Source organism: Ixodes scapularis, unplaced genomic scaffold (genome assembly GCF_016920785.2).
Source record: "Ixodes scapularis isolate PalLabHiFi unplaced genomic scaffold, ASM1692078v2 PGA_scaffold11__112_contigs__length_91849675, whole genome shotgun sequence".
In the NCBI taxonomy this organism is placed as follows: Eukaryota; Metazoa; Arthropoda; class Arachnida; order Ixodida; family Ixodidae; genus Ixodes; species Ixodes scapularis.
This window is the reverse complement of record NW_024609837.1, coordinates 14,449,098-14,476,432: the sequence shown is the minus strand read 5'-3', so window position 1 is coordinate 14,476,432 and position 27,335 is coordinate 14,449,098. Positions and strand designations below refer to the sequence as shown.

The window sequence follows — 27,335 nt, the reverse complement described above, 5'->3', positions numbered from 1 at the left end:
TGTGCTTCACCCATCAAATGTATTGATGTCAACAAACATGCCGTCGTCTGTGGTCCGCTTTTGGACATTGGCATCAAGAAAGTTACTAGTCTTAAGAATGGTCACGTCGCTCTTTGTGAACAGTGAGCTTCGTAGGGTGCTCTTCCTTCAGCAAAAGGCATGCCGAAAACGCCCTACAAAGTTTTGCTACTTATAGAGCACGGTTACTGCGGCACACCCATGACCAGCTGCAGGTGCGCCTCCGTCAGTGGAGACGTGCCACGGTACCCTGCCATGTCATATTGGCAGCTAAAATTACATTTGCGCAGAGCGTGTAAATGCAATACCTGGATCCGCCTCTGATTGGCACAATACTTTTTCCTAAACTTCCTTAGATGTTGCGCAAGTATGTCAATATGTGATAGCACAAATTTGATTTCGAGCTATCAATTTTTCACTCGCAACTACTACAACCAAGTTGCCTGCACTCCGAAAAATTTGCCGGTCCTGCGGACTTCATCATAAAGGCGTTTGATCGTATATGGTCGTCTGCAGACCATAGTCTGGCAAAGACAGTACTAATTTTCCTGACCATGCACTGACCATAGTACGGTCAATTTAAGAAAACAATACAGTATAGACCACTTACAACGTAACCGCTTATAGTGCAGGACCGGGTATAACGCGGTTTGTTTAAACCACCGGTTCGCCTCCCATAGAACTCCATGTAATTACATACCGCTTAAAATGCAGGCGCGCGAAGGGAAATACCGGTTATAGTGCGGTTTCTGGCACAGCCCGCCGACCGCGCCGACGACCGGAGCGGCGAGCACGCTTCCCTGTGCGACACTAGATAACGGCGCGAGCCGCAAACGGCACTCGCGGGGCAAGGAGGTTGCTCGGAGAAGCGAAGAGAGAGGCTTCATTTGCCATAGCGACGGAAGGACGCACGCACGTGTCGTTCATGTGCGTGCGTCCCTCCGCTGCGTTGGAAACAAACAACCGAAATGACAGACCAATCGCAGGTCGAGAAGTGTTCGCGCGCGTTGCACAGCGTTGCCTGCCAATCGCGGGCCGGCGGCTTCTGTCCGCAAACGTGGCGTCGGTTGTGGCGTTCATCTCATCGTTCCGCGTAAGAACGCTATCCTTGACAGTGAACAGACGCGGTCTACGAATTTTCGTCGTGTGTCGCTATGATAACCCAGCACGTACTAGAAGGGAACATCCACCTACTCGTGCGGCGATGTGGCGGCGCTCTCAAGACGGCAGAAACGCCCGTGTCGTCGTGTTTGTTTACTTCGGCTAAAGTGGTGCTTTCTAAGCATTTGTGTTTTCGAACATCGCCCGGATTTCTTATTTGGAGCATTTCATGCCTGTGCTCAAGTTCAAGGTATTTTTCTGGCGCGTACCGTATGAAGGATGCGAATTTTCACGCGTTTTCATCTCCGGAGAAAAGTGATTAGGGTTAGCAATCCTGAAAGCTCGCAACGTCCGTCCGCAACCCGCGACGCCGTTAAAAGGCTGCGCCAGGCAAAAGCCGCTTATTTCTTTCAAAATGTGTGACACACTTGAGAGAGATGTGTACTAGTCTGGTGAAATAAAGACTTTTCTCAAACTAAGCTTTATTTTTCATCTAACATAAAATAAATTCTTTTACAAAGGTAGGTTGTCTCATGGCATGTATTTTGGCCTGAAAAATTGATGTTTTGGTTATAACGCGGTACCGCTTATAGTGCGGATTTTCGCGACTCCCGCGACATACGTTATATGCGGTCTACACTGTATTTTTATTGTATATTTGTCTGAAGAATACCGAGAGTACATGTACCAAAATCTCATAACGCAAGTTTCCTCTAATGAAAAGATACATACTTGTCGTGATACTTCTACATGCACTTGAGGCATTAAAAAAGAGGGCTCGCTTCAATATGTTAATACATAGTTAAAAAAGACACCTATGGCAAGCTTGTAACGTTGTTACAGGCATTTGAGGTTCTTGTGTGGTAAAATAACACTACTAACATAGAAAGCTATTTGTTGTAAAATGGCTTTACCATGTAGTAAAACCAAATCACAATGGAACTGAGCCCCGTAGAAATATACTACTTGCTCCAGTCACTGCTGAAGGTAATAACCAGTTGGTTTACGAACTGGTGAAAGGTCAAACAATACGTCTCTACACCGGGACTACACCAAATGGAAACTACCATTTCTTAAACATATACTAAAGAGCTAAACATGCCGACATTCTTCGGAGGTCCGCTAAGTTCGTAAACATCAACAAATATGTTGCACCGCCCCAAGCTAGAAGGCTGCCTGTGTTTTCCTATAGAAAACCTTCAGTCGTTTTTTAAAAAGCCAGCGAAAGAAAATTTTTTTAAACAATTTGGTTGGGACACACATGTCAAAAAATAAATTTTATGTGAAAAAAAAATTTTCTTAGAGCAATAGTGACGGCGCAAGGTGCGATTTAGTCGGTAGTCACCTCCTTTCCACTTCTCTCGGCATTTCGGGTGCGTGGAGAAGAGGTGGATCGGCTTGGCCATCACATTGAGGTGGAGAGAGTGTATGACCATCTCCATGAAGTGGAAAGAGTGTATGACCATTCCGTGACGTTATGGGCTTTGCGCACAAAATTAAAAATAAATCTCGCATCGTCAATATTGCGCTAAAAAAAATGTTTCCCTGTGTAAAAGTTTGTTTTTACATGCATGTCCCAACCAGACTGTTTAAAAAAAAACAATTTTTTTTCTTTTCAGTGGTTTTTTATCACAACAAACATATACACCGATGACAATCGTCATGAACAAAGGGCTCGAGGTACACCCAAGCGCTCCATACGAGTTGTGAATGCAAAAGCATGAATGTCGTTCTTCCGCTCCCTTAGTTTGTGTGCGGCAAGCTGGCCTGGACGGCCACGTTACGCTACTGCGAGCTTGCGGCTGAAGGCCAAGCGCGCACTCTTGTGAAGTGGCCGCGCCACACTAACATCGGCCATGCAGCCGCTCCAGAGTCTGCCTGAGCGTACACTGGGAGGCCCCGTAGCCAGCCGCCTCGTTTTACTTGTGTGCGCCGGCCAATGGGAGCCTATCCATCAGATTTCGGCTCCACTTTGCTCCTTTTGGAGAGGTGAATTTAGCTGCCGTTTTCCGTGGCTTTCTGCGTGGCTTCAAAGCTGGGAGCCTTCAGATCGTGGCTTCACTCCATTGGGAGAGGGAAGTTAGCTGCCGTTTGGCGCGGCATTAAAGCTGATGACGTCGGCTTTCGCCATGGGACCAGTTAATGCTTTCGCATTAAAAGAGCAACAGAAACTCTGTTGGCAGCAACGGCGCGAGCCAGCAATTATTTCGTCACAGCGCTCCTTGGTCCGAGTCGTCATTATTGTGCAGTTTTTTTTACTCCCCCTCCCCTCCCCTCCCCCTCCCCCCCCCCCCCCCCGAGTTAGGTAAAACCTCGCAAGTCGTTGACGACGATGGAAGTGCGAAGCTTACCTAACAATTTGGGAGACGTGATCTCGCAGACAAACTTGGCGGTCTTGCCAGCGTGCAGGCTCGTCTTGGCTTCCGGCCGAGAGACGAACCGCAGGGACGGATCCTTGGACTGCCTCCTGGCGTCGGGAGCGGCGTAGTCAGGGACCCGGAGCTGCTTCAGGACGATCTTGGCGGCCGACACGGGCTCTCTCTTCGGCGCCGACCGAGTCTGCTTCGGTTTAGAGCTGCCCCTCTTGGCATCCGCTGAAGGGAGAGACCGGCATTGTGAGTCATGTCGACGAGAGCGGAGGTGTCGGGCGGATAAATGCCGAGACGTCGTACAGAGGAACATTGACCGCAAACAGCCGCAACGTCGGGAAAAACGTTAAGGATTGAGCAAACTGAAAGTGCAATAGGAGACATCTACAATAAACACAATTTGTAAAACACAACATTCTCGGTGCAAAAAGCACAATCAAATCATACGGTGTGGCGCCATTCATAGGGCTGCAAAGTTAGGGAGCTTATGCAAAGTGCATCCTGTGGGCAAGCCAGATCGTGCCGCATTGCAAACTACCCTCCCTTCCCCCCCCCCCCCCTCCCACCCGAAATAGTGGTTTTGTTCACCCCTAAAAAATTTCCTGGGAAGAATCCTGACCACGGGCATCGATACCCCAAATGCCTGTGTTGGCATTATGAACTTTTCTACCCATCTTTTACTAGACATGGCAGAACCAAGCTATAGCATAGCCAGTGGAAAAGGAAGCTCTTAGAAGCCCCAAATTAGCGCATGTTTTGCCAAGAGACTTGGCTAAATCTTTGCACTATGTCAGTCTTTCTGTCACCGGAGTACCTCGAGCGTGGTGAAATTACAAGCTCCCAAGAATGTTCCTTTAAAGTAAGCCAAAGATGTCGTTTACTTACACATATTAAAAAAGTTATATATATTGGCATAGCAAAATGTTTTCTTATAAATGAATTTCACTGTGAAAAAGCTGTACCGATTCAAATTTTAAATTATGAGAAACACACCAAGGCCAAGGGCTCACTTAACGACCCTGGGGGTGTGATGAAAAATAAGAAATAAAATGATTCAGAACCGACCTAGTACAAATGAACTCGGGCATGCAGTAGTTTGTAAACTGAAAATTCTTCTCAAGTCAGGTTTGTGGTTCCCCGCTTCTGTTACCGTGCTCCAGAGTTAAAATGCAACTGCCAGGAATTTAGCTATCTGCATCACGCCTTGCCCTCACACGCCAGTATGCACAAAGGACACACAGTTAAGTCTGGCAGTTTCAGAATTGCTTCAAAAGGAAAAAAAAATATCACAAATTCTTTTTCGCATAGACTTTCGTTGCGCTGTTAAAACTACAGCACCGTGCATTTCCTAACACGCGCGTCGGTACGAAAACCGCATCAGACTCACTCGAAGGTTCCGGCGGCTTCTGCGCCACCGCACGACGAGGCTTCGGCTTAGGAATCCCGTTGCAGTCCGTTTCGACGGAGGGCGGTCCGGAAAAGCGCCAGCGAGTCTGCAGACGGTGAAGCAATATTAAATGCGCTCCAGCTACAATGGCGGCTCGACAATGTCTGCTAATGGCTACCACAAAACAAGTGCTGCTATAAAACATTAGTGAGCGATAAAGCATCCCAGACATATTTTAATCTACTATGTTTTGCAACCAACCTATTTTTTCTTTTAAAACACCTACAACGACAAAAGTTAGAGGTGTTTGCAGTACACAATATCGTACATTCATCATTCGTTATCCCAAATTTTCTAAAGAAAATCCCGACTCGGAAACGGGAGTTAAGAAACTGCGTAAGTGTATTGCAGTCTCAAGCGACTCTAAGTTGGACGAACGAGCAGGTGCCGCCATGAGAGCGTGGAGAAGGCTGCTCATAAAACTATCTGGCACTTTCGGAGAGATGCTAAAGTGCTCGATAATTCCTTAAACGAGGTCAGCACTCTAGACTCGCTATAAAAAGCATGCTCTCACGCGCCCATTCCCCCATGTTCGCCCCTCTTTCTGGCGGCAAGAAACGTCTTGTTAACGCAGCGGAAACTGCCCTCTCATGCGCCCTTTTCCCCATTATGTCTGACCAAGAGACGTCAGTGCAAGCTATGTATAAGTAAAGACCTTACAATCCCTAGCATCGAGAGTAATACGAGCAAATGGCCACTTCAAGAGTAGCACAATGCCCAAGTTCTTTGTTTCCACATTACCGGCACTTCCATAACGCTTGAGGAACTGGTCCTCTTGACGGGTTTCTCGGTAGGGGGAGCTGCCGTGCCGTTGGTGGCCCCGGTTGCTGCGGCAGCAGCCGTCTTCTCCTCCTCCTCCTCCTCTTCGGAGTCCGACGCGCTGGACAACTCCAGCGACCCCACCGAGAGTTTTTCGGACATTTCGGACAACTCGTCAAGATCCCTGAAAGAGACAACGAGAGAAGGAGCCAGCGAGGACAAATTGAGCGGAGAAGAAGTCAATTGAATAAATTATTCGACCAATGAATTCTCGTTAGTGTTTTAAGCTAAATAAATGATTATTTGTGGTAGTGGGCAATAAGCTGATAAGTCAATTGGCAGATAAGCCAACTTATCATTCGATAAGCCCATGTGGAAATTCATCAGTCAATAATTGAATGGCCAAATGAGCCTATCCATCCGTCCATAAGCCAATCGTTTAATGAGCAAGTCCATCAGTCAATAAGCCATTGAAGAAATCCATCAGACCCTAATCCAATCGCTACACGAGTCAATAAATAATAAAATCCAATTTTCCAGTGAAACAGTCTATCGGCTCATTGAATTTACACATGACTTAGCTGAAACAATTATTGAAAGAGGACAGACTGACATAATGTATTTAGAGTTTTCTAAGACGTTTGACGGGGTATCCAATTCAAAATTACTGGCAAAGCTTTCGAACATCCTCGAAAACTCACAAATTTTAAATTGGATAGCTACTTATTTAACAGACAGAAGCCAATATGTTCACTATAATAAAATCTCTAATAAATTACCCATTACTTCGGAAGTACCCCAGGGCTTTGTGCTTGGGCCACTTTCTTTTGGCTTTCATTAACGACATACCATTTAACATAAATGCCCCAATGAGAATATTTGCAGATGATTTTATTGCATATAACAAAAGAAGGAACCACAACGACGACCTTAAACTACAGGAAGCTTCGGGCGCAATATTGAATTGGTCTAAAATGTGGCAAATGAAGCTAAATTATGATAAGACAGCCGTCATGACAGTCTTTTGTAAGAAAGAGCCGATCCAATTTAATTACTTAGTTGAAAGGCATCTCTTGGACAAGTCGAGGAATACAAATATTTAGGACTTGTTTTTAACAGTAAACTCAACTGGAACCAGCACTTGGAAGCAACTGTCACTAAAGCGAGGGGCCTTTTGTTTGTGTTGAGAAGGAAATTAAAATTTGCTAATTCAGATACTAAACTTATTGCCTATAAAAGTTTTGTTAGATCTGTGTTAGAATACGCCAGATCAGTGGGGCACCCTTACACACAAAATGGTATTCTCAGGCTTGAAAGTATTCAGAAACTAGCTGCTCGGTTTGTTTTTAGTAACTTTCGTACAGGAACCTCATCTGCGAAACTGCTTCTCAGGGCGCGGCTTCAAGCGTTGCAAACAAGAGCAAAAATTGATAGATTAAGAGTGCTGTATGATACTCTTATTCGCACTATCTAAATCGAAAGCTCTAGCTACTTAGAACCATTATCAACAGGGTCCCGATGCCTAAACCATACTAGAGCGTTAAAACAATATGGGTTTAGGAATGACTCTTTTAGATAGCCTTTCTTTCCTCGGACAATTCAAGATCGGAAGGAGCTACCAAACGATGTTGTCACCTTTACCCCTGCTAAAAATTTCATTACTGCTATGGAAATTTTACTTACTCGAGGTTTTCCTTTTTCTGTTTCGATTTATGACTGTGCTTTCTGACGTATGGTGTACCCACCCCTATGAAGGCTCCTTGAGTGGAGCCAGTAGTATTTCCAAATAACTAAATAAATAAGCCAATCACTTCATCAGCTACCCAATCACTCAGTAAGCAACTTGACCAATTAGCCCATCATTCGAGCCAAATGGTTAAAAAATTCACAGGGTCTCTTATGTTACCTCTAAGACGACTTGAAGGCGAAAGCCCAAGTGCCGATAAAAACGTGATAGCGAACCTCCGAAGACAGCGCACTCTCTGACGACGCACTTTTGGCGCCGTTAATCTCACGGCATGTCGCACGCACGCTCTTCCCCGCTGCCCGAGCGGGAGTGTCCTCCTCTCCCGCTGGGCTTGCGTCGTGTGCACGCCTCCGCCGATTCTGGCACAAGTAACACCCTCTTGTGGTCCGGTGACGAACCATGGGTTTTGATACCTTTCGTGTCGGCGACGTGTTTTCATTTAAGGAAAGTACTAAAACAAAAGTTTAACCTTGGCTAATGTGACTGCACGTGGCTATAATATGTTCCACGACCTAAAGTAAGACGTTGAGACAAGGGGGTTGTGAACGAAGGCAAAGCCAGCAACGACTTGAGGCCCAGCAAGCGACAAGGATCAACACTGAAGTTGACAAGCTTCTCCAAAGAGCCAAAAGTATGGGTGGAATAATCGGGGTTTCACTTGCTTTTTGTGCCTATGATCCAATACACAATGTATCCAATGTCAAGTGGAGAAACTGGGAACTCGTGAAAAAAAAAGAAGCAACTATTTTACAGTTAACATGTGCACTTGTAGAAAAGGCAACTACAATGAGGCATACTGGATGATTTCACACGGTATCATAAATTTTACAGAAACACTTCAATGAAGAGAACTGGGCCTAAATATGTCTAAATACGCTGCATATAGTTTACATTGGGGATAAAAGAGTCCCCTTCAGTGCGAAAAATGATTTTGGGCCCTTTCCCGAAAACAAATCCTGGCTACGTGCCTGAACCTGACCAATCGGTCAATGAGTCGGTCTACGGGCCAATCTGTCAATAAGTCGGCGTATCAATCAATAAGCCAATCCACATGTCGAATAACCGACCGAACGATCGTTGGAGGCTTGGAAAGCCGTCAGTCAACCCGGAGAACGACTCCGACCGGAAAGAAGAGGCCGAGAACCCACCTGCTGCCCAGTCGCACCCTGTCGTAGTCGGAGGCCGGGTTGGGAATGACCATGTTGATGGGGTCGTAGTAGGCAGCGTAGCGTCCCCCCCGGAAGGCTCCCAGGGCGGCGCTGCGCTTCTTCTGCCGGAACAGCCAGTTGTCCTCCCAGACCACCACCGCGGAGGTCCAGACACCCCCGGGGGGGCAGTCCTCTTCCTTTTCTTCCTCCTCCCCCTCAGAATTGAGGGCATGGGGGCTCACAATGTCCACACCCATCTCCGGGAACGGAACCTGCGCGGAGTTTCTAGCCATGAGCGCCTCCACCCGCTCGCCCATTGTCGTGAACAAACTCCTGGCAATGCAAGTGCACTCAAATTTAAGTTCAAGAGGTGAAACCGGACGTAAAATACCGCACGACTGCCCTCCCCCGAGAGGTCGGCCGTCCCATCTTTCTGGCTAAAATTTCCGAAACATCGTCCGCCCGTCATTTCGATGTCCCGACGGAAACCGCATCAATGCGCAGTCTGCGGCATCGGCATGTGTGACAAGCGAGTTTGCAGCGGTTTCTCGCGCGCTCATTGCACTGCGAAACCCGGGTTTGCCACGTGCGTGATATTGGTTCCCACGACAGGCGAGTTTGGCGAGGGTTCCCATGTACTTGTCGCGCCGGGAAACCCCGCCCACCCGATATTTCTCGCCATTGCCCGCCACCCGACTTTTCTTGAAATGGGGAGATTTTACGGTAGTCCCCGAAGAAACGAGAATAGCGCGGAGGAGTCGTCCAGCATGAACGCATCTCGTGACCCTTGAACACACACGCGCAGCTTAGACACATGCCGTTCGAAAGAGATGCTCCGTCATTCCTCGTCGGTGGCCACAAGAAAAAAATTGTTCACAATCGGGTAAGCCTTACGAGATCGCCAGTCACCAAATGCTAGTGAAAGCTCACCCTGTGCTCGCGTGAGGGGTCCAGGGTGAAAGGAACGTCCACGCCCGAACCACTGCACTCCTCGGCGTCCGAGAGGGCGTTGCGGTTGCGCTCGTCCTCGGATTCCGTGTAGGCTTCCGTGATCTCCTCCTCAATCTTCTCTTCGATCTGTGGCACGTGTGCGAGAGACGACAGACGTTCCCAATCAAGAAACAAATAGTGGCCACCGTGATTCCCACGAAACGACGTCGATGCAAAGCCCCGTACGCATCTGCGCATCTGGCCGAGGCCCCACCCTTAAAAACTGGAAGCCCATAACATACCAAGAATTAGGCTCTTAAAAACAATTTACTCTACTCGTCAAATAGAGCTTTCATCGTCCTAACTAACCGAACGCACAAAAAGCTTGTTTAAAGGTTCGTAATACCAAAATAAAACGAGTTAAATCATGGTTGACATACAATATTTGCAGGTTAATTAATAGGAACACAGAGTTTTGTGAATTTAATTTTTTAATGCCCACAGTTTGCATGTGGTGACTAAACCCTCTTCATTTTCCAATTCTTGCATTCAACTTCCACAAATTTTGTTTTTAAATTCTATGATTATAGATTATTTCGGCGGAATACACTCCAGTGCAATGCAATGCTATGCGATGCGATGCTCAAACAGGAGACTATTCAATTCACATTTGAAATTTCTAACGCAGCTGTCTCCACTCACAATGTATTTGAAGGGGTCCTGCTTGGCGACGCGAGCCCAGAGAAACTCGTCGGATTCCGTTTCTTCGGCCGTAAACTCCTCTTCCTCTTGGCCGGAATCAGACAGGGGTATGTCCGACTGGCAGCCGACATCCATCAACTCTGCTGACCAAGATGGAAAACACAAACATAAAGACAAGGCTGCAGGCCAAGTCAGCTAACCAACTTCGCGAGGGTTAAGTCAGGTTAAGGTGCGATACCAGAAACAGTACTATTTTGGTCTTAGACAGATTCATTTGTGGATCATGATTTTATTTTGCCTGTTCTTCATCCAAAGTAGTGTATATGATTATATTACCAATAAATGCGTAAACAGTGACAAAATATTTCAATTCATAATTACAACTGAATAAAACTAAACAACACTATTTTAAAAGAAGGAATATGTACACCCTAAAGATATTAAAATATGACAATCAATATTATTAACTAACAGTAGGTCATCTTCCGCTACACCTTGCGACATCTGCAGCGCAGCACTCGCAACACACTCGCGAAATCTTTGTTTTATCACCACTAGGTTGCGGCAGCAGACCAAATTTACATGTGATAAGCCAGACCACACGCATGTTAAAAAGTGATAATTATACGAGACATCACCATAACCAGCCTATGGCGGAAAGCCATTGTCAGAAATGCCACCTGCTTTGTCGCAAAGCTACGCCGACGTTCTGTTTAGCTACCTTTCTTGGCTGTCCTTATGATGTCCGGTTCGCAGACCTTGCCAGCGTCGTCGGCTCCGCCTTTGACTTCGTACTTCCGCTGCGCCATCTCCACAACCTGCACATGCATCCACGACGTCCAACTTGGAAGCTATTGCAAACCGTCACGATTGCCTTCTTTGGAAACTGATCAGTTAATGGGAGATTACACCATCTGGTTCATCTGATATCAGATAAGCACTTCGTACCTTGTTCATGACGGCCATGACAAGTAGATCCTCGTAGGTGTCGCAAAAAACGTCGTCGCCGTCGTCGCTTTCCGACATGTCCGAGAAGCCCGAGGAGTTCTTCTGATCCGTCGATGTTCCATCGTCCTTGACGCAAAAAATCCGAGGTGATGATCGTGAGGTACGGTAACATGAATTTTAGTGTGATACATCACATGGCAGCCATGCAAAAGACAATTCTAGAACTCTGACAGAGACATCCTTACAACTTACGAAGAAACCAAGGTGGATGTTGTGGAAATGCCAGCCAATTACTAAAGAGAATAAGATGTCTGGCTTGGCAAGTTTTATGGGCAATCTGGATAGGCATATTCTATTCAAAATATTGGAATCAAGCATTTTGTAAATTGAATAGAGTAGGCCATTCAAGTCTGTTGTGTAAAAAAGCTTCCCAGTTTGTGCAAGCCAGCATGAAAAGTTTGAATGTTTTTCTACACAAGCTGTAAAAAACAACCTCTTCTACACCCTGAAAAGAGAGTTTGATCCTGGTTGCTGTCGTACCACTTTTCTGTCTACCAAAACAATTACATATTCATTGGTTAAACCTTTGCAAGTAAACTGCCTGCATGTGAACTATCTAGGTTTGTTCTACACGCCTGTAACCAACCCTACTGGAGGTCAATTGGGCATGTTATGAGCAAGAAATTACCACAAAAGCTTGGTAGTTTCAAGACCCGTGCTTCGAAAGACTGCTTCCTAAGGTGAGCTTCCACATTTGTTTCAGCATGCACACCTTATAGCTGAACAACATTCAAGCTAGTGCTCACTTTTGCTCCCATGCACACTTGTCATACTGGCAAAAAATGAGAAAACTATGCAAAGTGGACTAACGTAATGTCACTGAGCCACATACTGTCATTGGCAGAGTATAATGCAAAGGTCTAGATAAAACCAGCTGATAACCCAACCGGTTTCAGCGAGGAAAAAGCTTATTTCAACTGGTACTGTCTGAGGCACTAACTCAAATAATTGGACTTCAACAAATGTTCAAGAAAATGATAACGCGGAAAGCAGTTAAAATTAGTTGAAAATAAAACGCCGTCCTTAGTACAGTGACAATGTTCCAGAGCAACAAAAGGACCGAAATGCGAAGAGATAATTCAGCAGAGGTTTTCCTCTGGCTGGCGGACTTCCCTTGTCAAACACGGGCACGAAAGGTACGGCACATTATCTATTCACCCATAGCAGACTTGTAAAAGACACTCAAAAAAAGTATTTAGGTTAAGTTACTGCATACCAGGCTAAAAGTTAACTGAGTAGAGTACTAAATACACATGAAACTTTTTTAAGGTACTCTCAAGTTAAAATTGTTATTAAATTTTTTTTTTATAAAACATTTTTTTTTTTTAATCTAATCAGAGTAAGAAAACAGATGTCCTCTCGCCCCAACCCTTCACCCAGGAGCGAGAGGGAACAAGCTTCTTTGTGCTAGCTTCGGGGCGAAAGATAAGCCACCATGGATACAAAAGCGATGGCTGCGGAGCTGAATCTAGGCCACCGTCGACCTTCTTCTGAAAAAAGGCGGAAGTAACTTACAAGTAATCTAAGAAGTGAGCGCAAGTTACTCGGAAAAAGTATCCAAGTTAGAGTACCAAGTACCGACTTTTAAAGTATTTGCAAGACACCAAGCTATTCACAAAAGTATTTAAGATACAGTAATTTGAGTAGAGTAATCAAGTTACCCGTAGGCAGGGCAGGGAGTCCGCCTCCTTGCATATGCTGTACACCAGTTCCTTGACTCGGGCGTGGGTGCTTGTGGGCGTCAGGTCGGCTTCGAAGGGCTTACCTGCACACGGAACACTCAATGTGCTCGCACTCCCGCAGAGGAAGGGAGACCCCAAGGAAGGCCGTGCAATTCGTGCAACTAAGACTCTTTGAGAGGCACATCACTCAGGGTACGAAGGGTCACTAACATTAAAGATCCTTGGCTTCGATGAAACAGTGATAGACTCTCGGTAATTCAAACTCGGACAATTCACACTTTTGGCTAGCCAGTTCCAGACATTTCTGGTCGGATGGCTCTTCCTTCGGTAGTCCATTTGTGAACTGCTCAATTCTGAAAATTCGGCTAATTCACGCTTCTTGTCCAACTAGGGTTCTTGAAGCTACAAACTGGACCCGCTATCAAGCCGATTATCCCGCGTCGGCAGCGCTATTGATGGGAAATAATTAGCGAGAATGCTAAGCCGTTCTCTGGGTGCCCAAACGGTTTAGGCAGTACCTGGATTGCCGAGCGCGTTGGTGAACAAATTACGTGAAAATGAAACGAATGCAGAAAACGATGACAGACATAACACCCTCATTTTGCCACATTCATGACCATAGGAGTTCAGTTTTAGTTCTGGTGTGCTTAGCAAGGCATCTCTAGCCCGTGACAGGTTTTAGACATGGAAGTAATATATCTTTATTTAGAAGCTCGCATTGGTGTTTCCTTGTGCGAGTAGCTTTTATAATATGGTTCCTGTTTGTCGGATAATTTAGACGGAAATTAATGACCTTTTAATTCCAAGGTAATAATATCAGTATAGGTGAACTCCGGCTGACAAAGTATGCTTTTAATTTGAAACCCTGAAATTGTTTGACGAGGGCCTATAATAATCAGACTTTCAAACTGGCAGACTCCCCAAACAAAAAAAAAAAAAAAAAAAAAAAAAACTACAATTAGATATGCTAATAACAACAGTATCCCACTGTGGACGGTAACCTGCCAAGAGTTGGGAAAGAAGAAAGGTACCCGTATTTGCGCAATTTGCAACTTATCATGGGACAGCCTCTTCGCAAAGACGTTTGCGCTCAGGTCTCCCGAGCTACAGATGTCAAAGCAAAGCACGCAGTAAAACAACTCCAAGGCTTTCCAGTGTAAGTTTAAATTTCCAGATATTTTCATGGGTTCCCAACTTTTCCCGTTGGCCGACAGACTCCTGACCCCGAGTGAGCGTGCACGACACAATGTCCGTCTCGACTTCATACGAGGCACAAGATGGAGGAGAAAACAGAAACGAGGACGGAAACAAAGGTAAAAAAAAAAAAAAAAAGCATAGTATGCTACACCTAACGCCGGCGCAAAGCATTTCAGCCTCAGCATCAAGCAACCAGCCGGTCCGGCCGATCCCACCGAGAGAATAACCGGAGGACAGCTGCACTAAGAAGCCTTTAGGAATGAAAAGAGTCTCACCTTGGAGGGCAATGAGGAGGGCCCGCGTGAACTGAGCCACACCTTCCCGCAAAAGCTCCTGGTGGTCGGAAAGGAACTTCTCGTCTGGAGTCGGGGATCAATTGGGATAAATTAAATAATTACGACGGGTGGATACAGCGCACCCGATGCTTCCGCACACTTTCCCCCCCTGACTGTACCTCGACTATGGCATACGCAGTAAACGAGCAAAAATATCAGTGAACAACTCAAATCGTATACCGATTTTAATCGTACATTGGAATCTGAATTAACTCACGGTGGTTTTGGCCTTTCTTGGCCTGTGGCTATGTGCCCTTAGTTTAGTGACCAGCTTTGGGCCTTCCTTTTGCCTTTCTTTGACCACGTAACGTCCGACTTGAGTCCACTTGTTCCAAAGTGTTTTGCGGGCACAAAAAAAAAATCACTTTCTGCTTCAGTTAAACTTTGGTTAGCATTGCATCCAGTGTAACCGGACACGTGGAAGATGAAGCCACAAGTATCTTTTACAGACGGCAAAACCTTGCTTCCTTAACATTTATGTACGGTGCTTACCAAACTTGGCGCTGCAACAAGATGGCTCATTTCTGGAAATTTATCGGCCATTCTTGCAACTAGTGCTCAACCTACGTACTGACATCTAACTCTTCAATCTCCACCCAACCTGGGAAACACATCGCGGCTTGCTGAGAAGTAGACTTATTTTTCAACAACCATCAACGAATCAATTTTGGGGAAACCAAGCAGCGGAGTTGCATTTGAGGAGCAACGTACGCCGGGGAAACCTGGCAGAAAGGACACGCAAAGCAAGCGAGCAATTTACCATTTATAACTAGGAATGCCAATGCACCCCCCTCACCCCACCCACCCCCGCAGGAAATTCAGAGCTCTCATGTAACCCATACTGACAGATAACCGCGAAAAAATCAATGGTAGTGTGTGCTCGTTGAACCAAATGCATACACTAGGGTGCTACCGCAAGCAACTAAAAAATTTTGATTCTGAAGCTACATTTTCAAGGTCGTGCTAGATGCCGAAACACGTGGCACCCCGTTGCAATGTTTGGCGAGTCGTCGCGGTTACCGGCAGGCAGTGGCGTAGCCAAAAATTATTTACGGCCGGGGGTTGGGATTTGCATGACTGGGGGACGGAGATCCCCCGGTCATTGTCCTATCTTCGCGTGCAGTAGTCGATGTACTCTACAAAATGCACGAGTACGGAGACGCTTGTCCCCAACCCCCCTGGTTGGCTGGAACAATTCGGTAGTCATTCAATATTTGTCTTCTTTCCCTAACCAAAAAAAAAAAAAAGTGATGATTTCAATGGGGGTTTGACCCCCCAAACCAGCCCCTGCCTACGCCACTGCCGGCAGGTCCTTCTTAAAGTTCTTCCTACCAGCTTCAGGTAGCTTCTCTATCTGTTTGAACTCACACAGGGGGTGCTTGTAAAGTCGGCTCACGGACGCCGAGTCCAATGACTCTCCCACGAGACCCTCGATGACCGTCTCAACGTGCTGCTGGACGTCCAGCTGTTCCTGCTCCGTCGCTTCAAGGTCGTCCGTTGCCTTGGCTGCGTGAAAGCGCACATGCCTCTAGCCCCAAGGTTCCAAACACACATTCCAACGCCTCGAATAGAGACGAAGGAAGAAAGAAAAAACAATCTATTAAATGGGGTGCCAGCAAATCCACAATGTTTCCTACGGTGTTCTACCAACGTTCCGACTACAGAAATGAAAAAGTGAAAAAGTTCTGATGTAAGCAAGCCAAGCAAGTTCATAACTGATGTAAAACATGAGCACCTTAATGGGTGCTCACAATAACACGCAAGATAAGACACGACTCAGATAAGATGTGTGAAGTACATAAAATAAAGAGAGAAGCAGGAGCTGAAAGGTTTATATACCCCCCATAAAGATGCAAGAGCTGGAATGTGTGCGAGGGTTTGATATCCCTGCACGCATTCCTACAAGGAGTTTTACGAAGCAAATACCACCTACCAGAACGCAAGCACATAAACAAATTAACAAAGCATAGTTCACAGCAACTCTTTTGTAAGCTAGCTGCAGAGATCCGTCAAAAACATGACACGCCTAAACTACTTTTCATTTGCAGACACCAATGGAGAGAGGCGAGGTCTCGAAAAGTTTCAGATGTCGACGCAGAACAATAAAATTGCCGACTCACCTTCATTCTTAGGGCCGTAGAGGGAAAGGAGGACCTTGGTGCTGCCAAAATGGTTGAACTTGACCTTGACATTGTCGTAGAACCATTCGCAAGACTGGGCCCGCAGGCTCCTGTCAGAAACAACAAACGTTTAATGTCCAGTAAATGTATATACTGCTATGAACCGGAACCTCATTCGGCAGTCTCGGGTGAGATTACGAGGACTTTCAGATGGTAACACCTTGTTGCCAAGCGAGAAAAATCTTAATTTTACACTTCCTGTCTGTGTCAAGAGTCAGAAGTCACAGAACTTCTGCAAAGAATCAAGGAAAGCAAAGGCCTGGTACCTTTACTGATTGTCTAATGGCACAAACTCAATCTACACTTCCTTAGCACCCATTTTGTCCTTTTCCCAGGATGCTTAGAGCGAGTGGGTCGAGTCCACGCCCCAAAAAGACGATATCAAAATCCACTTTAGTGCCCCACTAACTACAGCAAACTACACGATTTTCACGAGAACCTAATTTTCGCGAATTTCGCGACTCATATAATGTCACAAAATATAGGTCCCGCGAACATGTTTCCATGTGGTAACAAATGCATAGCATACAAAGCCCATTCATGAAATTTCGTGCCCCCATCCCTGAAAAAACCACACTTGGCCGAACTCGCAAAATGTTGAACCTACAAAAATGGAGTAGTTTACGGTATCTAGTCGCACGACGGTGGGGTGACAAGTCACCCGTTCGGACAAGAACTCATTTGGCGGCGTCCAGGAAACCTTGGCCCCGGGTTTCGAGCCAATTCTGTGCAGTGTCGTCCCTTTAAGGCCGGTTCACATAGTTGCATTTCACCATGACCAAATGCATCGCAATATCTCACAAGCTTTTAACACATCACAGATCGGCGGAGCGCTCCGGCACGCTGACGCCGTCTGCCCAGGTGGCCCCCGAACTGCGTATAACTAGACCAAAGGTTTTGCGCTGATTACGAGACAAAATCTACGCACTACCACTAGAAACAATTACTCATAATTAACTGATGGGCAAATCGGGGGTTGTGAGCCCCCCAAAGGGTCGCGGAGGAGGGCTTCGGAAGGCCGAGTCATTCGAGCATCTTAGCGGTCGCGGATCCGAGAAGTTGGCGCACCTTTGGCTTGTAACACCGTAAAAAAGTATTTCGTGCCCACAGCGAAAGAACGACACGTAAAAAAAAAAGCGTTCCAAGGCCACCCGACAGAGGGCGGCAGTGCGGTCCCTCGTTCTAAGCAGACGTAAACAGTCGCAACAAATTTGGTCACAGTCGAAAGCTACCATGCGGACCGGCCCTCGGGGTCAGAGTGGAGCAGTCAAAAGAAGGCGAGGACGTGCCTCTGTTGGTCGCACAGGCGGCAGTACCAGGCCCGGTCCCGGGAGTCGTAGGCGGCACAGTCCCGGCACACGCAGAGTCCGCACTCCCGGCAGACCAGCTTGCGGTTGAAGAGCAGGTTGAAGGCCGCCGAACACAGGGAGCAGCTCCTTCCCCCCTCCCTGCTGGCCTCCTCCCGCTGGGCCTTGCCCTTGGCCTGGCAGCTCAGCTCCTCCTCCAGCCTCCTGCATGCCGCCCGCACGTCACCACTAGCACCGTACTCCGGTGAGGACGTTCTCAAATCAGTTCGGGATCCTGCCACCCAGTTCATTCTTTCCAAATATTCTCGTAGTGCTAGCGTACATTGTTGAAGCGAATCCTAGGTGGAGACACCTACATGTCATACAAACCAGATACCTTCGTAGCAAGAACACAGAACAACTGGGGTCACCTTCCTCTTGCCTGCCGTTCTGAAGCCACAAACTTGAAAGAAGTCACCGACGATTTCATCCGTAATAATCACTCCTCTCTGTAATGGCTGTGGGGCCCGAGAGTATGCGGAATGCAAGTTTGTCTGCTTCTTTTGCGGGGGTTGTGGTGACGCCAGAATGCCGATTTCTGATTGGCTCTGATTGAAGGATAGGGGGTAGACCTCAAAGCAAGCTGCCTTGAGGTCACCCACTATCCTTCAACCAGGGCCAATCAGAGTTCGGCATTCTGACGTCACCACGACCCCTGCAAAAGAAGCAGACGAACTTGCGCTCCCCATAAAAATAAATAAACTTGATGATAGCTTCTCTCTAGTTTTTCTTTTCTCAGTTAATAAAGAAAAACCAAGACCACAAATCAAGTTTCGTCACCACCACCTAAAAAATATCATTTAATGTTCAATTTTACACTGCCCGCTAGAAATCTTATCACAAACTTGATGCAATACTCATGAATATTATACTCAACGCAGCTATGGAAGGCTAGTCTTTTTAAAACCAACACTACATTAATGAGGAGGCTAAATTCCAACTCTCTTATCTCTACATTTTTTTTTTTCATGGGGATATGCTCTTTTTGGTTTCCTGTTTGCCAATACTCGAAGTATCCTTGAAACGAGGATTTTGACAGATACTGCCCAAATAAAGATTCTGCAATTCCCGAACTGGGGATTTTTAAAGGGGTAGAGAGGGAAAAACAAGGGTTGCATCAGTCGTACTATTAACATTTTCTATAGAGTTTATTTAAATCCGACGCTTCGTTTAAAGGCCCGTTGGACAGCTGATCATGCATACTGCAAAAACCTGCAGTCACCACATGCAGATGTCTAGGCGTGTAAAAGGAAATCGGATGAGACAGTTGCACTAGTGAAAACCACACGTCTCCCTTTCAGAGTTATCCTAATAACACAGATATGCTAGAGATACTACTCCAAACCCCATATCAGCAGTTGCACACAGCATCGTGAATGGCACGAGAATGTGACTTCACACAGGAAAGAGCTCATTTTTTCCTGGATTTTTCGTTCCCTTCAAACTTGCAGTTCCATCGACGGTGGAAACAATCATGCGGTTCTTCCAAATGTGAGAGCCACTAGAATAAAGACGTGCTGGATGTCCAACATTGGGAGCCACCGCTGGCATGCCTCCAGCCACTGTAACAGGGTTTACTAACTCCCGCGGCTGCGGATACATCCCAACCAAACCTGCCTCCCGGGTCTGCGGAGGTTGTCTGAAAACCCTGGATTTCCCTTAGCTTAGAGGAAGGCTAAAAAGGAAGCTCCTATCGTCCAGTAAAACAACCTGCCGTCATTGTCAAAACGACACTGTCATTCCAATGCCCTGGCTCACTGCTCGACCTGGGCATTCAGAAAGAGAACCAGACTAGAAAAAGTTGCTCAAGGAAGGGAAAAAAACGCACATGAGCTGGTCAATGACATCCATAGTAGGCCTGAGAAATAATAAAAAAAACGAACAGAACAACGAAAAAGTTATGTTCGGGACTTCGTTGTTCTGTCCGTGTTTTCTTATTATTCCGACATCTCAGGTTTGCTAAGGATGAAAAAATTGCTGCTCGCTTGCCTGGGGCTCAGTAAACATGTCGAATTCGACACAAATACTATTTGATCAAGTAAAGTTTGGTTCCAGCACCTTGCATTTTCGAGCCTGAGACAAACTATTGATGCAGCGGTAGACAACAAGGCGGCAAAAATAGCCCAAATTCGACTATAAAAAAACACAAAAAAAATACATTATTTTTAATAAAAAAAAATAACCTGTCAATCCCCCTTCCTCAGTTTGACAAGAGAGCCAATGCATACTGCAAAATTGCTCATCACAACAAATATAATGCTTCAATAGTTATTACATCAAAGTAACACTGACAAAGTTCATTACTATGCTGGCGTTGTGCTTGTGAAGCTGTCGTTTCGACACCGAACTTTCAAAAGAAGTTTCTGCTCGTTAAGTAAAAACAACTCCCCAAAGTCATGGGAAAATTCCATTACCCAATTATTTCCACATAACATGCTGGAGGCAAATTCCCAACAAAAGAAACAATGAAATAGATAAATTCATCAGTGCTGCAAACCCATTTTTTTCGCTCAACTAAAAGTGTCCTGATGCTCCACACAACCTTGTATGGGGACTGCATGAGTAACAGACAATCCTGCCCCTTGAAATCCCTTTCATTTCTTCATTTATTTATTTATTTACTTAGTAACTTATTCATTCATTCATTAAATTACTTAGAATATATATATATTTTTAAAGCTTAGCTAAAAAAATAATTACAATGTTTGAAAAAAAAATAAGGAAACAATAAGAAGAACACAGAAGACACTAGTAACAAACAAACAATAACAAATCATGTCATGCCTAAATGGCTATCAAGAACTGCACAAACTCAATCCCGATTAGTCCCAGTCACGCGACGACAACACAGAGCACCTTACCATTTTCCTCGTTTGCTACGAAATTATTGCGCATAACAGAGTTTCTGCCGCACAGTGGGGAGGATTCCTTCGCAGAACAAAGAGATACCCAACACAAAGCAACAAAAGGATACCGCTTAAAAAAGAAAAGAAACCGAGCTTACGCCGCACCTTTGAGAGCGCTCGCACGACGACCGGAACGCACTGGGCTCCTCCCAACGGTGCATTGCACCGCTGCAATTCACCTACTCTCACTTTGACGCATCGACTGCTACCGTCACGCCTAGGCCGTGACACCGCGCGTCAATTCGCTGACGTCCTCGACGCCGCTACCTGATCTACAGTAAGGGGGAGTTTAATGCGAGAGCACGCACACTCCGCAACACCTGTACCCTCCAGTTCCTCTAGATCAATTCGTTCCTTTCTGTTTCTCTCGTAGCTGCTGTCGTTTTTGTTTGTTTCTGCTCTTGCGTGTCTGGAACAGATGTTACTCCTTCTATTCCTAGGAACGCCCCACCCCCTTTCTCGTCCTCCGTCCCCAGTGCTACGTCCCTCAAACAACTCCTCCCCAACGGTTTCTCGTAGATCCATTTTTGACGCACCCGGAATACGAGGCACTCTCATTGCGCTATAAGAGGGCAGTGCAAAGTGTCTTTTGCGTGACAAATGCTTTCTTTAGGAAAAGGTCAACACTGTTCAGGTCATCCATTACCCCTCGAAATTAGTCAGGTGGAGTCAAACTCGTCGAAGCAATATGACATACAGCGATTTCGTATGAACTCGAACAGGCTCGCCCATGGAACCTACGCTTTCCGCTAAGAATAGGCATGCCAGGCGGTTACAAAATGACTCTCATTGCACACTTCCTCCCGAAGAATGGAACAAGTAAATTTACATTCGTGCCATCTGGCCATTCATGCCAACACGAGCACTGGGAGGGGGCAATATTCAAACATTTTATACATGTTATATTTAGGTTCATATGTTACAAATAAAATTAACTCTCCGCTCGATTTTCTTTAGGCCCAACTGGAAAGTACTGCTCAAAGTTCAACCTTACATGTGCGAATAATGCACCATCTCGACACGAGCATTGAGCTTGGTTCGCAAATTGGTATTTATTAAATCTACAACTGTGCACATTGCTCATTCACGGTAGTCATTGAAGTTTCAATGACTACAGTAGCAAAAAATACCCCTTCCGTTAGAATTAGAAGAACAAAGGTTGGTGCACTGCATTCCAAGTTTCAAGGTGACCTCACTGAGCCCTCGTGTTGTGCCATATGTTTGGTATATTTTTGAATTTCCGAGAAAGATACGCGAGAACCGAATGATGAAGTAGATAAAGCTGTTGCAAAATACACTCGCTTCTTCCGCTTCATTCAGAAACCAGAAGCTTGGAGTTCGGGAAATAAGCAAACATGCAACATTTCCAACTTGAGGGGAAAAAAAAGCACAGCTTTACAAGGTTCTTTTTCCTCTTTGGTCTTTCTGTGCAGCTGACACATGTGTCTACTCACTCTTCAGCTGACAGTGCCGCTCGAGGAAGTTCAACACAATATCTGAAGAATGACACTAAGCAATATTGCTCGCGAGGGCTCCAGAAGCACCGAGTAAATAATACCTCACACCCTTCCACATCTAATTTATTCTTTTTCCTCATTCGCTTCTGCAAGCGGCATATTCTCATCCTTGCCGACCTTGGTGCATTGTAGACGAGATGAATAACTGCAGCTGACATGGCGCCGCCAGCGGTGGTAGGCTACTCCAATGTGCGCTCGTCATTTTAAGAAACACAATCTCGATGGTGCATAGTTCATAAGCAGCAAGAATAGTGCCTACAAGATTCAGCTGTCAGCAAAAAAACATTATGCTATGCTTTTAGCATTTTAAACGCTTTGATAAAATGATAAACAAGGGATCAAAAATATGGATAACAAGTATTTTAATTAGCAAAACACTAAAGTGTGAAGTTTGTAATGCTTCACGAGGAGCCAAACTTTTTCTACTACAGTTCGTTGGGTGGAAACAAGTACAGTTTTGCACATGCGATAGGACGGAAATGTGAACACCGCATTGCTGTGCTTCTCCAACTGAGCTGGTGGCTAAACTTCAGCAAGCTCTTTGTCCGCAAAAGCCTGGCTGAAATTCGGTACAAAGACCCGACAAAGCGGTGCAACTACCTATGTCCCGCAATCACACGTGGCCAAGGACCCTCAAATTTGATGGAATCCAAAATGAAAGTCAGCATGAAACAATATTATGCAGAGAGCAATGTTCAACAAAACCTTGTTGAGATTTTGCGCGCGCAACTTCATTCGTCAAAATGCTTTTCCACGAAACAAAAAATCACGAGCCAAATCCCGAAGAGCTGAGACACACATTCCAAGGAAACCGTAAACAACCCAGCAAGGCGTCGCCCACATGGTCGCCCGTAAAAATGGCAATAACTGCCGAGACAAACGAGAGAAACACGAGGAACGGCCACCCTAAACAACCAGGCTCCTAAAACTTCCAAGGTACTCGAAAACATCATAAGTCCCAATGCCATTTCCTGCCTCAAAGGCAAGCCTCAACCTTGCTCCATCCATCAAATGCCTCCAACAAGTCGTGGCACCCTTCCTAAACAAAGAGGGAACCGATGGCATGCCGACAAGATAAAATCCAATGTGCTTGAGTTGGACGATAAGTCCATCCGTGTGGAGGAATGAAGCCAGAGGCTCGAGTGATAAGCACGGCGTACCTTTGACAACGACCGGACGTGATAAAAAAAAAAAAGAATGCCATGAGGGCACGACGTAAAACCCCAACATCTTGCCGCAGTCGAGATCTGTGCTACGTGTGGCGCCACGGAAGATAAGCAGTTGAGTCATATGCTGAGGGCGAGCGCATAATTCCAGAGCGCAACGTCACGGGTTGAAACGGCAGCGGAGGTCATGCTGAGGTGTTATGTTTTGAGCCTACCCGTGTAGAGAATGTTTGGAAGAAAGTCTAGGCCCATCTTTTGCACCGCATGAATGAACTACATGCCACGAAGAGAGACTGAAACACTAGCAAAGGCACTACTAAATGGTGCGTGTCTTGAGAACACAGATCTTGCATGTACTTGAAGACTATTGTCGCAATTTGCGAGCAAAATCTTCCAAGATTGTAGCGAAGTTCTACCGCAGCCAATTTTCATTTTACTAAAACGGGCCAAAAGACAATTTCCCGTTTTTTCATGTATGGTACAGCCTGCAAAAAGTGGTCCCTGCAAACTTATATTGTCAGGTAACAAAGTTATTATTTCTGAAATGTGGACTGTTGAAACGAGAATTTCGAAATTGCATCCAAAATTTTCCAATTCGCCCAAGTTTTCAGCTAACATTGGACTGAAATTCCCCGACAAATCTGGAGAACAACGATCTTCTGTTAGACATTTTGAACTTGATGACAAGATTTGCATTTGAAGCATCTATTAATTGCTGCTCAGAAAACTACTCACCTTTAACCAGTGCCGATATGATAATAGACTCTCCACAAGATTCCTACTTGTGAACACCTTGATAGGGTAATGAGCCAAGGTGCAATACAGTGTACCGCACAAACCAATAAGGTATGTTCCTCGGGAAACCAATTCTTTTGCTGGGAAAAAACCTACAGTGACCTTTTAGAGAAATCCCTAATCTTCAACTGATACATCCCTGGTGCCTCCTGCTTCACAAGGACACAATTATGATATACAGGGTGTGTTAAGTTTGGGACAATTTTGGTATTGCCCAAACGGCTCACGATTAATTGTGCTCAGATGCAATATGTTTATCTTTCTGTCGACCATCCTACTTGAAGCAACCACCGGCCAGGCAAGGAGTACGGTCGTGGTTTTGTCGGGCAAGGGGTGCACCGCGCCCACCCGCATGTCTTCTGCCAGCTCGGCGGCTCACAAGGACTTCTGCCGTTTTGTGCACTTGCTTTTGGTTACAAGGACGATTAGCGTTCCCGCATACCCCTCAGGACCTATTGGGTTTTGACCAAGGTGTTAGCAGGACCCGGCAATGCAGTGGACTCCATGAGTGTACTCGGTCCCATTAGCCGAAGTCGGTTGCGGGGTTGACGAATGTCACTGTCCACCCTTGTTCAGCCATTTGTTTTTTGGAATCTCTTGCATTTGTACAAATTCAAAAAACAACTGGTCGACCTTTGCCCAAGGAGGTTGGTACTTCTAGTAGCCCAGGTAACGGAGTTTTTGAATTTGGGGCGGCTGGAACGAGAGGCTTAGGGTGACCCTGTCAATCCCTTTGTATTGTCTTTGTAAATACAGTTGAATACAAAGGAAGTTTTTGCTTTTCAACGGATCATGCATGCTGTCGTCACATCGTGCTGACGGGATCGAAAAGAATGGATGATGAAGAGATATAAGTGGGTGTTTCACCAGCAATTGAGAATAATTTAAAATAAAGGGCACTTGAAATAAGGAAACGATTCCTTCAGAATAACGTTATCGACCTCAGCAAAAGTCAAGTTACAAGTGTAAAATGGTGATTAGCAAATGAATTACTCAATATACACTAATTAACTTTTGAAATATATGACTTGGCACGGTAATTGGAGTTGCGTTGTTCATCAGCAAAATGTGCAATAGCTGTAAGAATTCAGGCAACCAAATCCTGCTCTTGAAGAAAGGGCATGCCGCACTCCAATGTCTCGTCGGGCTTGCAGCTTTCGGCACATTTTTCCCCTTAGTTCTGGTGTGGAAAACTCCAGAGTCTAGACAGCCCGCCACTGAATGGCGCCGGGAAGAATTTAGTTTTGAAACAACCGTCATAGCACATTTAGACGACGGGCAACAAATCTCTGTAATTGGAATGTGCCAGATGACGTGAATATTTAACGAGTCATTCTAGGTAATTAGATTGCTAATTATTTATTTCGATTCATACCCCCGATGATGTTTGCCGCAGTCAACATTGTTGACTCAAAGGTATTGTTTCTTCGCTTCTAGTGTTCACCATCACTCTGTCATTGGTGAACCGCTCTTATATACAGTATTTTGTGTCATCCTTCCATCTATTGTGGCGGGGTAGAGAAAAACTAAGCTTGGCCAACCACGACACCCCTACCTTCCCCACTCCCCCTTCCTGTGCTTTCCTGGCCCGCCGCATCAGCAATTCCCCCCCCCCCCCCCCCCTCCTCCCTCCCCTTTCACTGCCCAGCTGCACCTCAGGTGGTGTTCCCTGCCTGCCTGACCCCCCCCCCCCCCCCCCTTGCGACGCCACTGAAACTTGGTAAACAGATTACGCTGCATTCCTACAGCAGCTTGTACACACCAGATGCACATATGTTTCATTTGTGTTGCGCAAACATTACAAAAAAATGTCAAGGGTCACTATCCCTCCCTCAAAACATCTGTGCAGACTTGGAAACCTAACTCACAAAGGCCTCACAACCAATGTTGTGAGGCCTTTTCGAGAGCGAATGTTTGCAGGTGGGCAAATTTTCACAATCAAAATCACGCAAGATCCCTCGTTTCAAGTTGTATGTTTTGAGAAATTTAGAAATATATATTTGTTTTCTTTAATAAATTACATGAAGAAATTAATTCAAAGAATAAATGTCACAGCTGTGCAAGTTTCTGCAAATGAAACTCAAAGCGATTTTTTTTTTTTGGGGGGGGGGGGCAGGGATTGCTGTTTAGCCCACAACAGAGCTCCTAAATATTACTCAATTTTGATGCACGTTATAAACTTGCATACATGGCATATAAAATCATAAGGTTTGACGCAATTAAATTAAACTAGGCACATACAGCTCCCATCAAAGTAGGTAGAGGACATGTACAAGGTGCGAACATTGGGTAAGTTTAGTTCAAAACAAAAATTCCCCAGACTATGCCATTACATAAAATATATATATATATATATATATATAGAATGGGCTCACAACACCCAGAGAGTGAGGGACAATGTGTCACGTACGCGCTATTATTTGCGCTTTCCGTGTCATCTTTCCAACTTTTTTTTTTTCGGTTTGAAAGCGATTGATGTAGTTACGTAAAAGGAGATAAAAAAAATGTAAACCTACATCACACACATTCGAATTGTGCTTAAAACGATTCTCTCCGCCACGGTTACAAAACTAAACAAGGAGGAAGCGTCATGCTGGGGCAACACAGACTTGGTACAGGTGCTCATAGTGGCAGTCGTCATGATTTTTCCTCATGTGCACATTTCCCCCTCTTCCCCCCCCCCCCTCCCTTTCCCCCTTTCCGCCACAGACCTTCGCTGCGAGGTAGAAAAAAGGCGAGAGCGAGAGGTCCAAGGTTGCAATCCGGTGCAGGCACACGGACGACACACACGGGGCAGGCGTGCGGATGTAATGACGTTTGCCTAATGGCACAGCCGCCGATCTCCCCTCCAGTTCGTCGACGTTGGTCCCCCCGCCGCATTCATTTCTTCTTCCCCGCTCCGCCGTGGCGTTCGCGCAGATGTGACCATGTAAATAACGTCTCTTCCCGGCGTGGAAACGCGTGTCGACGCATATCGCTTTC

The 27,335-nt window shown here is 45.7% G+C and overlaps 1 protein-coding gene across 1 annotated transcript in view; it reads right to left on the bottom strand.

Moving 5' to 3' along the window:
* The window catches only part of LOC120850598, a 78,359-nt gene that overhangs the window by 23,427 nt on the left and 27,597 nt on the right, over positions 1–27,335 (bottom strand). Inside the window, exons 3-15 of the mRNA XM_042288827.1 lie at positions 17,913–18,134; positions 16,564–16,673; positions 15,812–15,949; positions 14,384–14,467; positions 12,891–12,994; positions 11,170–11,295; positions 10,943–11,039; positions 10,222–10,361; positions 9,520–9,666; positions 8,590–8,861; positions 5,677–5,878; positions 4,876–4,981; positions 3,471–3,713 (exon numbers count right to left, since the gene is read on the bottom strand). Coding sequence (XP_042144761.1) covers positions 3,471–3,713; positions 4,876–4,981; positions 5,677–5,878; positions 8,590–8,861; positions 9,520–9,666; positions 10,222–10,361; positions 10,943–11,039; positions 11,170–11,295; positions 12,891–12,994; positions 14,384–14,467; positions 15,812–15,949; positions 16,564–16,673; positions 17,913–18,134 — 1,991 coding nt within the window. The remainder of the gene's footprint in view (positions 1–3,470; positions 3,714–4,875; positions 4,982–5,676; positions 5,879–8,589; positions 8,862–9,519; positions 9,667–10,221; positions 10,362–10,942; positions 11,040–11,169; positions 11,296–12,890; positions 12,995–14,383; positions 14,468–15,811; positions 15,950–16,563; positions 16,674–17,912; positions 18,135–27,335) is intronic.